Consider the following 17,831-nt stretch of genomic DNA (forward strand, 5'->3'; position numbering starts at 1 on the left):
TGCCTAAGGCATTTGACTGCTAACCAGAAGGCTGGTGGTTCAAACCCACCAGCCATTCCTCTGAAGGAAGGTTGGGCAATCTACTTCTGTAGTGACATCGCCTCAGAAACCCAAGGAGGACTATGAATTGGATCCATCAAGGCAGTGAGAGTTAGAGGAGAAAGGGGAGCATGCATCACTAAGAGATACTAATATTTATCTCTTTGCATATTGAACAAATAAAACAAAACTACCTATTTCTCCACATTTGATTTTGAAATAGTAGCAGAAATTTGTTTCTGGAATGGATTTTTTTTCACTTAATAGAGGCACTGCTTTCCTTTTTTTTTTTTTTTTTTTAATTTTCATTCTAAGAAACAGCTAAGCCATTTCCAAGGCACTCAGCTTCACCATGATCTCTAGAATTGTTTGTGTTTTATTCTTCTGCTCAGAAATATAACAGATGAAAGATTGAAGGAAGTTTCAAGCAGGGCTTCAAACAGATTCTTCCTGATTCTGTCATGGATGATGAAGTTAAACCTGAACAGATCTGAATTTGTAAATTATGGCTGTACCAGAATGATAACTGGAATGGGAAAAATTAAGTCACTGTCTTGCGAAAAGTTTAACTTCCCTCTTAGAAAAAAGAGCAGCATGTGCATTGCATAACAGCCAAATTTCATGAGCAGCAAAATTGGAAATGATTGTCCTGCTCAAAGATGGCAGCTCAATTATATCACTTTCCACAGTCCTGTCAATAATCCAGTCTTCTGCATCAGGCTTCTGAAAGGGTTTAGTATGCCTCTTCCAAGTCCCATTTCAGGACATCAACCAGTAATTTTTCCAGTTCTAGTTATCACTCTGGTACACTCACATTTTATAAATTTGAGTCTATTCTCATTTTGCTACAACGGCTATGACTGAACCGATTCAAACTAATTTGAAGTCCTGGTTTCAAGATAATTATTTTTGTGTTTGAGACTTTCAGATTAAGTTTCCTTCCCCAAAATATGATTCATTCTGTCTGATCAACAGGTCTAAGGCACTCCATTTGCTGTATTAGTTTCATACTCTTTTGGTAAAATCTTTTTATAGAAGAATACTATAACTTTGTTGTTGTTAGTTGCTGTCAAGTCAGTTCTGACTTACAGCAACTTCTAGTGACTTATAGAACAATATGTTGCCTGATCTGCACCATCTTCATGATTGTTGGTGTGCTTGAGACCATTGTTGTGGATGCTGTATTTTGAGTGCCTTCTAATTCAGGGCTTGTCTTCCAGCTCTACATTGTCGTAATCCCTGGGGTTTTCATTGGCTAATTTTCAGAAGTAGATTGCCAAGTCTTTCTTCCTAGTCTCACTTGGTCTAGAATCTCCTCTGAAACATGTCTGCTATGGGTGATCCTGCTGGTGTTTGAAATACTGGTGGTATAGTTTCCAGATTCATAGCAATATACAAGCCACTCTTGTTATTGTTGTTGTTGTTATGTACCATCGAGTCAGACCCAACTCATAGCGACCCCTCTTTGGGTTTCTGAGGCAGTATCACTACAGAATTAGGTTGCTCAAACTTCCTTCCAAGGAGTGGCTGGTGGGTTTGAAGCTCCAGCCTTCTGGTCAAGTGCCTTAGGCACTATGCTACCTGAGCTCCTATACAAGCCACTATAGTATGACAAACTGGCAGATGGGTTGTTGTTGTTGTTGTTGTTATATGCCGTTGAGTCGGACCCAACTCATAGCGACCCCTCCTTGGGTTTCTGAAGCAGTATCACTACGGAAGTAGATTACCCCATCATAGTGGACTGTAATTTTAGGGTTCTGCAAATGGAGTCTTGGCAGTAAACCAAAAGATTTGTAATTTCATTGTGACCATTTTTTATGTAAGCTAAACCTTATGAACAAATACATATATGAGTAATCATATGGGAGGAACTATAACCTTAATTACTATTATGTGAAAAATATTTTAGATGTCACAAATGAGTAATGGTAATTAGATATTCTATGTCAACCTTCAGAAATTATGAATGAAATAATACCTGCATAGCATTTAACACAAAAAGGCATTACTGTTGTTGTTGTTATGTGCCATCAAGTCAGACCCAACTTATAGCAACCCCTCCTCGGGTTTCCGAGGCAGTATCACTACAGAAGTAGATTGCCCAACTTGTATTATTTTCCAAAAATGAGAATTAGCAAAATAAAATTACCAGAATAAAATTGATGACTAAAATATTTCATTTTCTTTGAACCTTGGTAGTTATAGATTTCCTGACCTTAAAGCCTATCTCTATATGGGACGCTAAGAGCACAGGTATTTGGACTGAAGGATATACATTAGTCAATAATGCAAGCAAGAACAATTTGAAGTGGGTATGTATTTTCCACTCATTAGTTAAGTTTGTGGAGACAGTTAACCAGGAGTATCTTATTGCAAAAATGGGGGAATAAATGAAAAGAAGGAAGCAGAAGAGTTCCCAATGGTTGGCAGACCATTAAATGGAAAGCATTTTATTAATGCTGTGCTAATTCTGGGATATGAAAATAATGTTCAGGTTATATCCTTTTATCTTCCAAGTAAAATTTATAATTAAGCAACTACAGAAGATAATTATGCAAAAGAGAGTAATGTTCAAGATTTGAGCTAAAATGGTAAATCTCAATACATCAAAACTCGAAATCAAACCCACTGCCATCAAATCAATTCTGACTCATAACAACCCTATAGGACAAAGTAGAACTCCCCCATAGCATTTCCAACACTGTAAATCTTTATGGAAGTAGACTGCCTCAACTTTCACCTATGGAATAGCTGGTAAGTTTGAACCACTAACCTTTTGGTAAGCAGCCAAATGCTTTAACCACTGCACCACCAGATCTCCTTTAAGTCTCAATGCATAGGCTCTTGGTAATGAATCTTTGTAAGAATGACTTATATTAGAATTATTAGTTTTTCAAATATTACATTTGACTTATAACCTTCTTGTTGGTCTTGACTGAACCATGTTCTAGACATTTTTTTTTCTATTGAAAAACTGATAACATACTTCCTTAAACTAATAAACCTTAAACTAATAAATCTTAAGCTAATAGAACTGAATAAATAATTGCATATATGTTTTTAAATAAAAAAGTTAAAAGAGGTAGAGAAATTATCACATCTCTGGGGTGAATGTTCAATTTCTGTAATACTATGTGATTTAAGTCTTAGATACTTGGTTCAGCATTTATTTTATGAATGAGTTATAAAATTGTTTAAAATCATTTTTAATGGCGGACAGTTAGTGATTTTTAAGATACACTTTTGCTACATGGGAAAGCAATTTTAGAGGTAGTTTTGAAAAACTAGATATGATGACAGATTTAAGTTATACTTTTTATTAGAGAATGCTTTCAGAAAGCATTACTGGGACATTTAATAATAATAGGCTGGGTTTAGAGGTTCATTGTAAAATGAGGAATCAAGACACCTAGCCTATATAAACTTGTTTATGCCAAGGAATCTGAAAGACAGCTACGTGGCCCATTGACCAAAAGAGATTTATATTAGTGCCCATTCCAAAGAAAGGTAATTCAACAGAAGGTAGAAATTATCAAACAACATCATTAATATTACAAGAAAGTAAAATTTTGCTGAAAATAATTCAAAAATGGTTGTTGTTGTTGTTGTTGTTATGTGCCCTTGAGTTGGACCCAACTCAGAGTGACCCCTCCTTAGGTTTCTGAGGCAGTATCGCTACAGAAGTAAATTGCCCAACCTTCCTTCCGAGGAGTGGCTGGTGGGTTTGAACTGCCAGTCTTCTGGTTAGCAGTCAAGTGCCTTGGGCACTGTGCCACCAGAGCTCCTTCAAAAATGGTTAGAACCCTAAATTGACAGGGTACTTCCAGAAATTCAAGCTAGATTCAGAAGAGGACATGGAATGAGGGATATCATTGCTAATATTAGATCAACCAAGAATACCAGAAATATGTTTGCCTGCATCTTATTGACTATGCAAAGGCATTCGACTGTGTGAATCATAACAAATTATATATAACACTGTGACGAATGAGGATTCCCGAACACTTAATTGTGCTCATGAGGAACTTGTAAATAGAATAAGAAGCTGTTATTCAAGCAGAACAAGGGGATACTGCATGGTTTTAAATCATGAAAGGTGTGCATCATGGTTGTATCCTTTCACCATACTTATTCAATCTGTATGCTGAGCAAATAATTAGAGAAGCTGGACTATATGAAGAAGAATGTGTCATTAGGATTGGAGAAAGACTCATTAACAACTTACAATATGCAGACAACACAACCTTGCTTGGTGAAAGTGAAGAAGACTTGAAGCACTTACTGAGGAAGATCAAAAACAAGTTTTCAATGTAAAGTACACCTCAACTAAAGAAAACAAAAATCCTCACAAGTGGACCAATAAGCAACATCATGAAAAATGGAGAAAAGATTGATGTTGTCAAAGATTTTATTTTACCTGGATCCACAGTCAACACCCATGGAAGCAGCAGTCAAGAAATCAGACATCATATTGCACTGAGAAAAATCTGCTGTTAAAGAGCAAAGATGTCACTCTGAAGACTAAGGTGGGCCTGGCCCAAGCCATAGTATTTTCAATCTCCTCATGTGCGTGTGAATGCTGGACAATGAATAAGGAAGACAGAAGGAGAGGTGATAACTTTGAATTGTGGTGTTGGCAAAGAATACTGAAAACACTATGGACTGCCAGAAGAATGAACAAATCTGTCCTGGAAGAAGTACAGCCAGAAAGCTCCTCAGAAGCAAGAATAGCTGAACTTCGTCTCACCTATTTTGGTCGGGTTGTCAGAAGGTATCAGCCCCTGGAGAAGGGTATCATGCTGGGTAAAGTGTTGTTGTTGTTATGTGCCGTCGAGTCAGCCCTGACTCATAGCGACCCCTCCTTACATTTCCGAGGCAGATTGCCCAACCTTCCTTCCGAGGAGTGGCTGATGGGTTTGAACCGCCAGCCATCTGGTGAGCAGTCAAGTGCCTTAGCCACTATGCTACCAGAGCTCCCTGGTAAAGTGTAGGGTCAGAGAAAAGGGGAAGACCCTTAATGAGATGCATTGACACAGAGGCTGCAATAATGAGCTTAAACATGGCCAGTATTGTGAGGATGGCACAGATCTGAGCAGTGTTTCATTCCATTGTACGTGGGGTCACTGTGATTCAGTGCTGCTTCAACGGTGCCTAACAACAACATGGAGTTTATTTCCACTCATTATAACCCCACGTGTGTCAGAGTTGAACTGTGCTCCATTGGGTTTCAAAGGCTGATTTTTTAGAAGTAGATCCTCAGGTCTTTCTTTTGAGCTATGTCTGGGTAGAGTTAAAACTCTAATCTTTTGGTTAGCAGCTGAGTGTGATAACTGTTTCTTCACTTAGGAATGCTTATCTGTTTTGTGTAAACTAAAAAAACCCCTACTTACTGCCACCGAGTGGATTCTGATTCATTGTGACAAGCTTTGGGGTCCCAGGGCACTAAATATTTACGGAAATAGATTGCCCAGTCCTTTTTCCGTGGAGAGGCTGGTGGGTTTGAACCATCAACCTTCTGGTTAGCAGTCAATGCCTTAGGCACTACGCCACCAGAGCTCCTTTCTGTTGTGTATAGTTGGCTACAAATTTCCAGCTCAGGACTGGTATAAAGTTATCACCAGAAAGTTTAAATGGCAGCACCTGTCATGAAAAGCTTTCTTTCCAAGTGGTCTCTGAGGATATTGTATGTTTGTAATGGTCATTTCCATTTCTCCTATCTATTACTTTCTCAGTTTTCCCTATCACCTTACCCATATTAACCCTTTAGCTTCATTGAAAAAGCTTAATGAAGTAAGTTCTCTAATAAAGGGGAAATCATGTTACACAAACAAGTCCCAGAATACTTCTTATGTGGAGGTAAAAATGTGGAAACATTTAGCCAGGAGAAAAAAAAAAACACCTTTTTTCTGAGAATGGTGTCAATCCATAGGTCACAGTTTCCCTAACAAGCAGTGGGTTCAGGTAGGGTTCAAAGAGCAAACTTGACAAGTTATTCCTTTAGCAAAAAAAAAAAAAAAAAGTTTTAATCAAATATGAAAGCAATATATTTTCAGCACACTTATATTTCTGATAAATATGTCTATTGCCATGCATTGCAGTGCTTTCCAGACATATATTTACCCTTTTATTCCATCTCTCCATGCATCCAAAATTCAATGAAAAGAGGGCTCAAGAAACTAGATATCAACTCTCCCTATAGCAAACCTGACTCTATAAATGTAATTATTTTCAAGCATTTACAATGAGAATTATTATTGCTATAGAATTGAAATCTAAATAGTTTTCTATTCTAAAGATTTATAAGGACATTTTGTTATAACGGAAGGACTTAGGCAAGAGTACAGTTAAATGATTAAATATAGATACAGAATAGCAAAATAGTTCTTATCTAGAATCATGTAATTATATATTTCCTCTGCTGTGCAGGAGACTGACATTTTAAATGTCTTCTGTTTGACAGCTGTGGTCAGACATCTCTACAGGGTTGAGGTTGCTCATTAGTGCCACATTAACCTTAACTGTGCCTCAGGCCATTAACTAGCAAACTGCACATTTGACCTTTGTACTACACATATTTTCAAACAGAGTGCTAGGCACCGCTTTTAATTTGGGTTCTGTATTACGTGTGGAAGGAACCCTGGTGGCACAGTGGTTAAAATACTTAGCTGCTAAGGCAGTTCTAACCTGCTAGCCTCTCTGCAGCACAAAGATGGGTGTCTCTACCACTTTGAAAGGGATCGCATTAGGAGATCCTAGAGTAAGAGAAAAATGTGGAACAAAACTCAAAATAATAAAAAGCTCAGGCTTACTCGTCTGATAAAAGAGTGGTGGAATCCTGAGACTACAGCCTTTAAGTACCCTTCAAGGCTGGAACTGAACTCACTCCAGGGACTAAACTTTTCAGCCAAACAATAGATAGGCCTATGAGGTGAACCAGGTCCTTCAGTGGTGTAGTGGTCAAAGTATTTGGCTACTAACAAAAAGGTTGGTGGTTCAAACACACCAGCCACTGTGTAAAGATTTACAGCCTTGGGCAGTTTTTCTCAGTTCTAATGGGTCATTATGATTCTCAAACAACTTAATTTGATGGAAGTGGGATGAGGTGAACAATAACACAAGGGAGGTAGTACTCCTTAGAACAATCAACCATATGAGATCAAAAGGGCAGCATTTGCTCAGAGATAAAGCTCAGAAGGCAGGAATGGATAGGAAAGAAGCACAAAGGGAAATGGTAACCATAGGGAGGAAGTAGGAAGAGTGCTGTTACATTATGGGGATTGCAGTCAATGTCATGAAACATGTGTGTGAACTGTTTTCCAGTTTGCTCTGAAAACTTTCATCCAAATCTTTTTTTTTTTTTTTAAATGATGCAACAGTATACTTTCATAAATACTGGAAATCAACTGGAACAGTTCTACCCTGTCCTAAAGGGTTGCTGTAAGTTGGAATTGGCTCCACAGCAATGGGTTTTGTTTTTGTTTGATTATTATGTGTGGACTGACTTTAGGAGTAAAAGAAAAAAAAGTTCAATATATGTCATTAACTAAAGAAATGTGTGGTTGGAAACATTCTGCTGAGAAAAGCTCCATTTGAAAATAAGATCCTTCTCCAATTCTTTTCCAGGCAATTAGCTTTTGTCAACATTAGAAATAGTCTCTTTCATACTATGTTTAATGGAACGAAGGACAAGTGCAATATGTGACAATTTATAAATGTTTTAAAATAGAAAACAAATTCCTATTAGATGAGGACACAAGATTAAGAGGTATGACTTGAACAGACCTTTGTTTTCAGCAATGTCTAATTAAATGAAATGCAAAATCTAATGTATATTAGAGCCATATGCTTAAATGCAAACAGCTTCCTAGAAGGTCAGTAAAGTTTGAAACTTATATATTGCCACTCTTCAAACAATACGTGTGAGGAATATGTCAGAGTAATCAATTAAAATTAGCTTAGTGGAATGTTTTGGTGGATTATGATGGTGTTGCTATATCCAGGTTTTGGAACATAAGAAGCTATATAAAAATTAGTAAGACCTGCATTTATTAACTTGAGAGGAATTCATGATATATTGTCAACTGAGAAAGCCCCATTGCATCTCATGTATATAAGTTGATCCTAATTTGTAAGACAAAACTTAAACCTGCACACACACACACAATACATATACATATTTGTATCCTAATAAGAAGAAATGATTTATAATATATATATCAATTATCTATCTATCTATCTATCTATTCATCTCTCTATTCATCTCTCTCTCTTTCTCTCCTTCGCTCTCCCTTTGGTTCGCCTGTTAGCATTCATGTAGAGATAGTTGAAAAATGACATATACCAGAATGTGAACATTGATTACATCAGGAGGGAGGAATGGATTGATTATGGAAGGGAAGATATTAACTTTTTCTTCATGTACTTTTAAATTATTTTACTATTGACAAAAATAGATGTTACTTTTATATAATTATCAATGACTGAAGGAAATTTTAGTGGTACAGTCAGTAGGAAGTGTTGCTCACTTTAACAGTAGTAACTGGCCATTCCTATGTTAAGAAAACTAGAAATGACAACTTCAGGGGAGGTTGCATTTCCTATATATATATATTATCACGTGATATATCAGGAGACCTTCCTGGCACTGCTGGTCTCAAGGGCATGGGACGCAATGTAGCAATAACTATGCTGATCCATGTTTCACCCTTGCTTTCAGTAAGCTCAGAGCAAACAAGTCTGCAAGCTGTGAATGAGCAATTGTGCTACTACCTTTTTTTTTTTTTTTTTAAACTTTCCTGAGCTCTCACTTTATACAAAGCTGGTCATTACCAGTGATCTGAATCAGAATTTACCCTACTCCCAGCTTCCCTCAAACCTGTGTGAACATATTGCAACTTAAGTGCAGATTTTGACAGAAGTGATATAGCAATGTATTCTAGTATCACACTCTATTAATAAATATATATACTTTTAAATGTGATAATTTCTGTAAAATTTTGAAAGCAGATAGAAATAATCTTCTTTTTAAAGATTCATTCAGCTTTGATTTATCAAACATCTAATATCAGCCGGACATTGCTAAGTGATTGAATTGTTAAAATTAATTATTAATTCAACAAAGATGGACTACCTGATTAATTGATAACTAACTCAGTTACTTTTCCCAAATCCTTTCACTTCTCTGGTTCTTGCTATCCTAGATTATAAAACAAGAGGATTGAACAAAATCCCTGGCTGCATGTTAGGATCCTCTACAGAGCTTTGAGAAAGTTCTGATGCCCAGGCTCCATGACAGAATGTCTTAGGAAGAGATCCAGGTTCTGTACAGTTTAAATGTTTTCCTCATGGTTTTAATATACAGCTATGACTGATAACTGCCAGACCAGAATATCTATAAGGTTCTTTCTAACTCTGTTTTCATAATATACAGATATCTGTGATATATTAATTATCATATTTACCCTACACAGAATGATATAAATGTGTTAAAACCAAAAAATGTGAACTCACTGCTGTTGAGTCGATTCCAATTCATAGAGAAGCAGACTGCCACATCTTTCTTCTGTGGAGCAGCTGGTGGGTTTGAACCACTGACCTTTTGGTCAGCAGCCAAATGCCTTAACCATTACACCACCAGAGCTCCTTATTAATGTGTTACTACATAGTAATTTCAGCATCCCATACAAATAGGAGTCGTTCTAGAGCCTGTTCAGTGTAATCTGGCACAGCTTGCAGCCACCTCTGCCCTTTAGATTTCTTCATTTTCTAATGTGACACACCAGGAAGGTCTGTCTGATATTTCCTTACACTCTGGGAATGGGTCCTTGGTTTAAAATTTCCAAGGTACTTTCAGTATAATGTAAGAACTTTAAATTATCATTTCCATTTGTAAAATTCATATCTTGTAATAGCTTGTAATCTGGAAAATGCTAAAAACTAAGACTGCATCTGGGACTAATTCAACCCAACTTTTTTGAATGACTGTTGGGTATCAAACACATCCTCTAATTTGGGAGACAGCCTTGCAAACAGAGGAAGTATAACGCTAGATACAAGGGCCGTAATACCAGTTTGTGAGAATAAAGGATAAACCAAGAAAGTCTGAATTGGTTGGTTAGGAAAGGAGTTGGAGGAGAGGGGAGGATTAAGCTGGATTTTCAAGGATAGGTAGGAGATTGGTAGAGGGAAGATGGTTGAGAAGGCAAACATGGGTGGAGGAAACTGCATGTGTTAAGTCTGGAATCTTGTTCAGTAAACATTGAGATAATTTGCACAGTGTGATTGATTATAAGAGTGTGGTTTATGGCTGGGGTTTGTGTGTTGCAGAAAATGGGACACCTGTAGGATGAGTTTGTGGAGTCACAGGGAGCAAATTTGTGTACCATGGAAAGACATTTTATCTAAATTGCCTAAGATTGTGAAGCAGTAAAGTGATGTGGCAGATTTCAGAGGCCAATTTTGTTTACAGCCTGGGGATTATAGTGAAGGGAATGGGTTGGGGGAGGGAGGCAAAACTAGAATCAAGGAGAGCATTTGTTAGACTTTTGCAAACCTAAGTAAGAAATTATAAAATTATCGAATTGTTTCTTAAAGTTTGTGCCTGGAAGAGATGTACTTCACTTCTGCATTTATTTAGTAGAACCCAAAGCAAGTCATACAGCCAAAGATAACTTAAACGAGGTTGTTTGCAAAGACAAAGGAATTGGAATATTTGGAATTGGAATATTTGGAATATTTGGAATATTTGGGAACAAGCTAATGACTACATAACCTTGCTGGGTCCTTCCCTTCCACACACAAATATTTTCAAATCTCTTTGATAACCAAACAAGTATATGCACAAATAAAAATCCCTTAATTTTCTTTGTTAGAATTCTCCACTTCCTGTTTCTAACTCACTGCTTAATGCTCAGCATACTGCAATCTTAATAAGGTCCTGAAGTGATATTTTTAAATATTAAGTTTGAAATGTAATGCTGTACTTGATTTTTCCATCTGGATGTTTCAAACAAATCTCAGAATGAACATATTGAGAATGTAATTAATTGTTAATTAGTAATTATTTTCAGCCTGTATTAATTAAAATACTATTTACTACATTCCACCACCACATCCCTGTGATATACATGGTGAATAAAAGAAATAAAATAATTTTTAAATAATCCCTAACTGCCTGGGTCTTTTATTCTAGAGTGAGGCAATAGATAAGAAACAATGAAATGTAATAAATGTGTTATTATTATATGCTAGAACATTATAGTTGTTACGGCAAAATGGAGATAGTGAACAGGGTAAGGACAATGATAAGTACAATGTGGGATATTGAGAAGGTGATATTTCTCCCTCTTTATTTATCTCAGTGAATGACACAATCATCCCCCAGTCACCTTGGGGGGGGGGAACCTAGCGATTATCATAAAAAAATTATATCATCTGTCACTCCTCGATTTGTAATGTCTATGGAAGATTCCACTTATTTTCATGGTGACTGGCAGCTTTTATGCACATTCTCTTTTTATTTTTTTTTTCCCTCTTGAATTTTGGTCTTTGCCTCTAGTGACCTCACTGTTTTTCTATTTCTACATTGCTATCGTGATGATTAGGTCACCTGCTTCCTTGAATACTTTTAATGAATCCTACTACCTTTTGAATAAAACTGAAACATGATCAATAAGTTTGGTGATAACCTGACCTTCTACCTGTTTGTTATAATTCCCAATAGCGCACTGTCCACTAGCTAAACTAAGATGAGTACCATTCTGTAAACACAATATTTTCTTTTCACCTTTTTTTTTTTTAATCCCATTTTCTGACTATAGGCTAGCTATCTGGTTGTTGCTTGCCTAAATCTTGCCAGCCTTCAAAACTGAAGTGTCACCTTCATTTTTTAGTATTTCTTGATTCCTCCTTTGTCCTCATATGTGACATTTTAACACTGTATTGTTATTGTGGCTTTTCTCCAGAATGTGCATTCTTAGAATGTTGAAACTGTCTTGCCTTTCTATAAATCTTCAGTGCCATCACGGAGCCTGGTACTCAATGTTTAGTGGTGGTGTAGAGCCTAAAGCATCTGACTGCTAACCAGAAGGCTGGCAGTTCAAACCCACCAGCCACTCCTTGGAAGGAAGACTGGGCAATCTACTTCCATAGAGAGACTGCCTCGGAAACCCAAGGAGGGGTCGCTATGAGTCGGACTCAACTCGACTCAACAGCAGTGCATTTTGTTTTTGGTTTTTATTCTATCATGAATAAATGATAATTGATCTTATGTTGAACAAGTAAAAATCTTCTAGGAGAAAATAAAGAGGCAATTCTTTCAGAGAGCTGAATTAACAGCAAGTACCTTACTTTTGTAGGACCCTAAAGTATGGTTTTCTTATAAGTGAGGATGGTGAGATTTCATCTCACATACTTTCAACATGTTATCTGAAGGGACCAGTCTCTGGAGAAGGATATTATATTTGATAAAGTCAGCAAAGAAGAGGCATACTCTTATGGAGACTGATCAACCCAGGGGCTGCAACAGTGGGCTCAGCCATAACAACGACTGTGAAGATGGCCCAGGGCCAGGCATTGTTTTGTTGTGTTGGACACAGAGTTGTTAGGAGTTGGAACTGACTCATCAGCATCTAACAACAACAAAGTATGGTTTGTGTTGCTGCTGAAGTTGAAGGTAGAGAGGGGAAGAATGCTTTATGTACTTTTCCAAGAAGTTTGGATTTTATGCTTATAGAGAACAGACAGCCACTGATGGACCTTATGCAAGTGAATGACCTAATCAGTGGAATGTCAGCTTGAATTTACAAGTTGGTTCCCATGGAGGATGGAAAGTGATTGGAAAGGGAAGAGGCTAAAGATATATAGTGCTAGTGCAGTAATTTCAGAGAGATAGTAAGGATTTGAATTAGGCACTAGCATTGGGGAAGGAGACAGGAAAAGAAAGATATAAAGCTGTCCTTAATATGACATATTTGTGTGAAAGGATAAATGAAACTGTGATACCATTCACCAGGAAAGGAGTAGAACATTTGGGGTCCATGAGGTAAATTTATTTAGTTTTATACTATCAAAGTGGATCAACAGGGGATGCAATTTCATAATTGCTACACTTCAGCTGTTCACTGATGTGTTTCTAAAGTTTGTTTTTTTTTCCACCATTTTTTCCTTCAGCCCCATCCTTCCGGTCCCAAGAACATCTTGTCTATGTCAGGGTATTGCTTTTTTATTTCTTTTTTTTTTTCAAAAAAAAAATTGTTTATGTCAAAAAATTTAAAACTAAATCCTTTAGGACTTGGTCTTTGGGAATGTTACAACTCAAGTGCTTGGGAACCCAAAGCTTTGGCTTTAAAACTCAAAAGCCTTGGTGTTTTAAATTTTAAAAAGTCTGGATTTTTGGCAAAATTTCCCTTCCATAAGTAATCAAGGGAAGAGAGTAGTGCTGGAAGAAAAAATAAATTATTTAATGTATTAAAATATTACTCCTTCTAATAACTTGTATTTTTACAAGTATTGTTACAATGCTTCTGGAACATATTTTTTCATATTTACTAAAGAAATATTACTTTTTGTTCTTGGACACCAAAGAAAAGACCTAAATAGGGGGAAAAATCAATTAAATTTTAATCAGTAAGCAATCACTTAGAATGTTGTATGGCTCTGACATTTTATACATTGAAATAAAAGTAATTTGTATTATATGATTTAGATGCCAGAAGCAAGTGAGAGTGTTTCAGGGAGGATAATGAAGAGATATGTGTGTGTGTGTGTGTGTGTGTGTTATTCACTACTTCTCAGGTATGGAGAAATTCAGGATTCACACCTAGTGAAAACTTATCGAAAGAATAAATTTCATTATTTATATACTTTTTAAAAAAGGGTAATTTTTTTGTCTTGATTATTAGAATAGTATACATAGGAAAATAAAACATGTCTCAAAACCAAATCAGTTGCCATGGAGTTGATTGAGACGCACAGCAACCTCACGTGTGTGAGAATAGAACTGCTGCTCCATTGGGTTTTCAGTGGCTAACTTCTCAGAATAGATCATCAGGCCTTTCTTCTGAGACACCTCTGGGAGGCCCTGTAAGCTATGGAGCACGTTAACAAGTTGCATCAATTAGGGACTCCGAAGTAAGTACCATAACCAAAACTAAACCCACTGCTGTGGAGTTGATTCTGACTCAAAACAACCCCTACTGGGTTTCTAAGTCTGTAAGTCTTTACAGAAGTAGATTGCCTCATCTTCCTCCAGCAGAGTAGCTGATTGATATGAACTGGTGACCCTCTTATAGCAACCAAATGCCTTACACACTGTGCCACCAGGGTTCCTAAAACAGTAAAAAAAACAAAAACACTACATTCTAAACATTATACATAGCAATATATACCACTTACATTGGCCCTTATTATGAATTTTTGGTGTTAATTATTTTCTTTGTTCTTCCATTCAGAGAATTTATCAACAGCCTTCGACTGTTCAGGACGTTTTATGGAGGCCTGGCAGATCAACTTTGTACGAATGAAATAGCTGCTGCTGATGGACTACCTTGCTGGAATGGAGAGGATATAGTAAAAAGGTATTTTATATTCAGCAGTCTGTGGAAATATAATGGCTACTTTCACTTTTGGTTATTTTCCTGAATCATTAATGAATTATTTCAGTTTTAACTTCATCACACAGATCAAGGTTGTATTTAATTCCTTTTCTTTAGTTTCTTTAAGAAAATCTGATATATATTTATATATTAAAAAATATAATAACATTCCGTGGTGTTTTGATGTGTCTTTTCTACCTATTACTTACTCAACAATCTTATTTTTTCAATTATACATTACTTAATCTTTTATCCAATCTCTGTCTTGTTTACCAAATGTTTTACCTTTTTTTTTTTTAGTTTAACTCCATGAGCATTTACAAAGTGAGGAAATTTAGTGAAATGAGAATACCTATGCAAAGATTCATTGATATATAGATACGTGTCTCAACAGTGTTAATATGTTCATTTTATAATAGTCCCTATGTGTGTTTTCTGTTTAATAAAAAAACTCACTGCCCTTGAGTCAGATCTGACCCATAGCAACCCCTCCCTGGGTTTCTAAGGCAGTATCTCTATGGAAGTAGATTCTCCAATCTTCCTTCCTAGGAGTAACTGATGGGTTTGAATGGCCAGCATTCTGGTTAGGTAGAACATATTTATAGGTATCTGTGTGAGGCATAGTGCCCAAGGCACTTGACTGCTAACCAGAAGACTGGCGGTTCAAACTCACCAGCCACTCCTCGGAAGGAAGGTAGGGCAATCTAATTCCGTAGTGATACTGCCTCGGAAATCCAAGGAGGGGTTGCTATGAGTAGGGTCCGACTCGACAGCATATAACAACAACATGTGAGGCATTTGTTGTCAGTTGTCAACTGTTCTCAAACTAAGGTCTGAAATTTAAATTTTACTTTTTTTTTCCCTTACTGACTAGAATGTCAGATTTTTGATAGTTTATTTTCTTTGCTTCCTGCAACTGATTATACTCTCAAGTAATCTCCTGAGTTCAAGAAAATCTTAAATTCTTCTTTATTACAGTGGTCATCAATAAAATTGGTTGGGGATTAATCCCTTTATTTGCCAATGCTGATGATTATTGTAGAATGAAGCTTAATGAGGATTTGTGTGTTTTGTTGTCTTTGAATTTGAGTCCGCTGTAAGTTTATTTTATTTAGAGAAGTCTGAGGGAAAAACAAAAAAAGTTAAGGTATTAACCTTTCTTACTTATCCACTTGCTTTTTGTGAAGAGAGACTTAGTTTCCAAAGGAATGATGAGGTCATTTACTATAGTATTTTAAAAATTCAAATTACTGTGATAGACATAAATTATAATTAATTAAAAATATGTTATATGTGCCCTCAAGTTGATTCCAACTCATAGTGACCTTATAGGATAGAGTAGAACTATCCTATCAAGTTTCTTAGGCTGTAATTTTTACAGGAAAAGATCTCCAGGTCCTTTCTCCTGTGCAGTTGCTGGTGGGTTTGAACTGCTAACCTTTGGTTAGCAGCCAAGTGCTTGAATAGTTGCCACCAGGGCTCCTAATTTAAAACATAAATGTATATAATAAAAACTTTTTACATATTTTTGGGTCATTCTGAGTCCTGGTGATACAATAGTTCAGTGATCAGCTGTCAACCTACAGGTTGGTGCTTTGATCCTACCAGTGGCTCCTGTAGGGGAAAAAGATCTGGTGAACTCTCTTAAAGATTACTGCCTAAGAAACCCTGTGGGGCAGTTTTACTGGTCCTGTAGAGTCACTAGGAATCAGAATCAACTCAATGGCACAGAAAAAAGAACAACATTAAGCATAGTTAAATATTATAGTCCTGAGCTATTAAATGATTATTTTGTAATTTATTCCTGAATATTTCATAGAGATTCTTGGCTTTCACAGAAAAAAAAAAAATATTGAGGAAAGAAAGTATACTTAAATTTAAATACAGTGTTTGTCCCACATGGCTAGTATTCTTTTTTCCTTTTTTTAATTTTGCTCCTGAGACCTTGAAATATAAATATGTTCTATATATATCTTTTTGACTTTACTGCAAACAGTGATAACATAAATAGTACTTTTAATTTTTATAGTATTTCATGCCAATAAGATTCTTCTAATATTAGATTTAGTTTTTAAATTCTACTTTGACTTGTAGTTGTTTCTCTTTTCATACTGAAATTGAACTACTTTGAGGACTAACATGTTTTCTATAAGGACTAGTGAAAATCTCATTTTGATTAATGAAAAATACAATATAATATATAAATATATTGAATACATTATAGCATTTGATTTTAGAGCTGCAAAGATCTTAGTTTCAAAATGTACCATTTCTCACTTGACTATTTGGGATCATTTGGAATAGGACATATTATTGGAAAAATTACTATCAGAGAAAACTTTTTTGAGAGGTGATATTTTCAACTTAAATAACATATTTTCTTCTATGTGTCTACTCCTCATTATTGATGATCTCATTATGCCACATTTCACATTTATGACAATAGTGAAAAGTCTAGTATCTGACTATACTGCACCTTCATGGTGTAAGTCTAGTGGTAACAAATGCCAAGGTGGGAGGTGAGAATAATGTCGGCAGTGATGGTTAAGGTTATGTGGCAACTAGCTGGGCCATGATTCTCAGTGGACTGGCAGTTATGCAATGATCCAATTTGGTAGGTAGGTAATGATTAGTTATCCTCCATTTTGTGACCTGATGGCATCATCTTTCATTTTCGCATAACTTTTTTTGCCTTGTTTTTGGAATCGAATCATGTTGATGAGTGAGGAGTGGGTGTATGTATAATGTTTTTTTTTTTTTTTTAATGACTCCATTCTTTATGAATAAAGAAAGCACATCCTTACCAAGAATTCTCTATGGAAAATGTCCATATTTCTGATAGACAAAGTGAGAGAGTTTTAGCATTTGCTTCCAGCTTTGGCCTCTTCCTTCCTATACCTTCGATTTCTCCTATTAATTAAGCCAAAAACCAAATCAATTGCTGATGAATTGCCTCTGACTCACACACGTGTGTGTCAGGGTAGAATCACACTGTATAGAGTTTTCAATGAATGATTTTTTTGGAAACAGATCACCAGGCTTTTCTTTTGAGGAGCTGCTGGGTGGATTTGAGCAGGCTGTGTTGGTTAGCAGGTGAGTGCTTTAATCTTTGCACTACCCAGGGACTCTTCCATCTATTAGCCACTTCCCAATGCCCAATGCCTTCTACTCTCCTGTGAATAAGCTTCACTTGGTCTT

The 17,831-nt window shown here is 36.3% G+C and overlaps 1 protein-coding gene across 1 annotated transcript in view; it reads left to right on the plus strand.

Moving 5' to 3' along the window:
* GPC5 (glypican 5) overlaps positions 1-17,831 on the plus strand; it is a 1,212,227-nt gene that overhangs the window by 482,180 nt on the left and 712,216 nt on the right. The window contains exon 4 of the mRNA XM_007952748.1: positions 14,490-14,615. Coding sequence (XP_007950939.1) covers positions 14,490-14,615 — 126 coding nt within the window. The remainder of the gene's footprint in view (positions 1-14,489; positions 14,616-17,831) is intronic.

Source organism: Orycteropus afer, unplaced genomic scaffold, assembly GCF_000298275.1.
Source record: "Orycteropus afer afer isolate SDZICR_OR568_19922 unplaced genomic scaffold, OryAfe1.0 scaffold00357, whole genome shotgun sequence".
Taxonomy (NCBI): Eukaryota; Metazoa; Chordata; class Mammalia; order Tubulidentata; family Orycteropodidae; genus Orycteropus; species Orycteropus afer.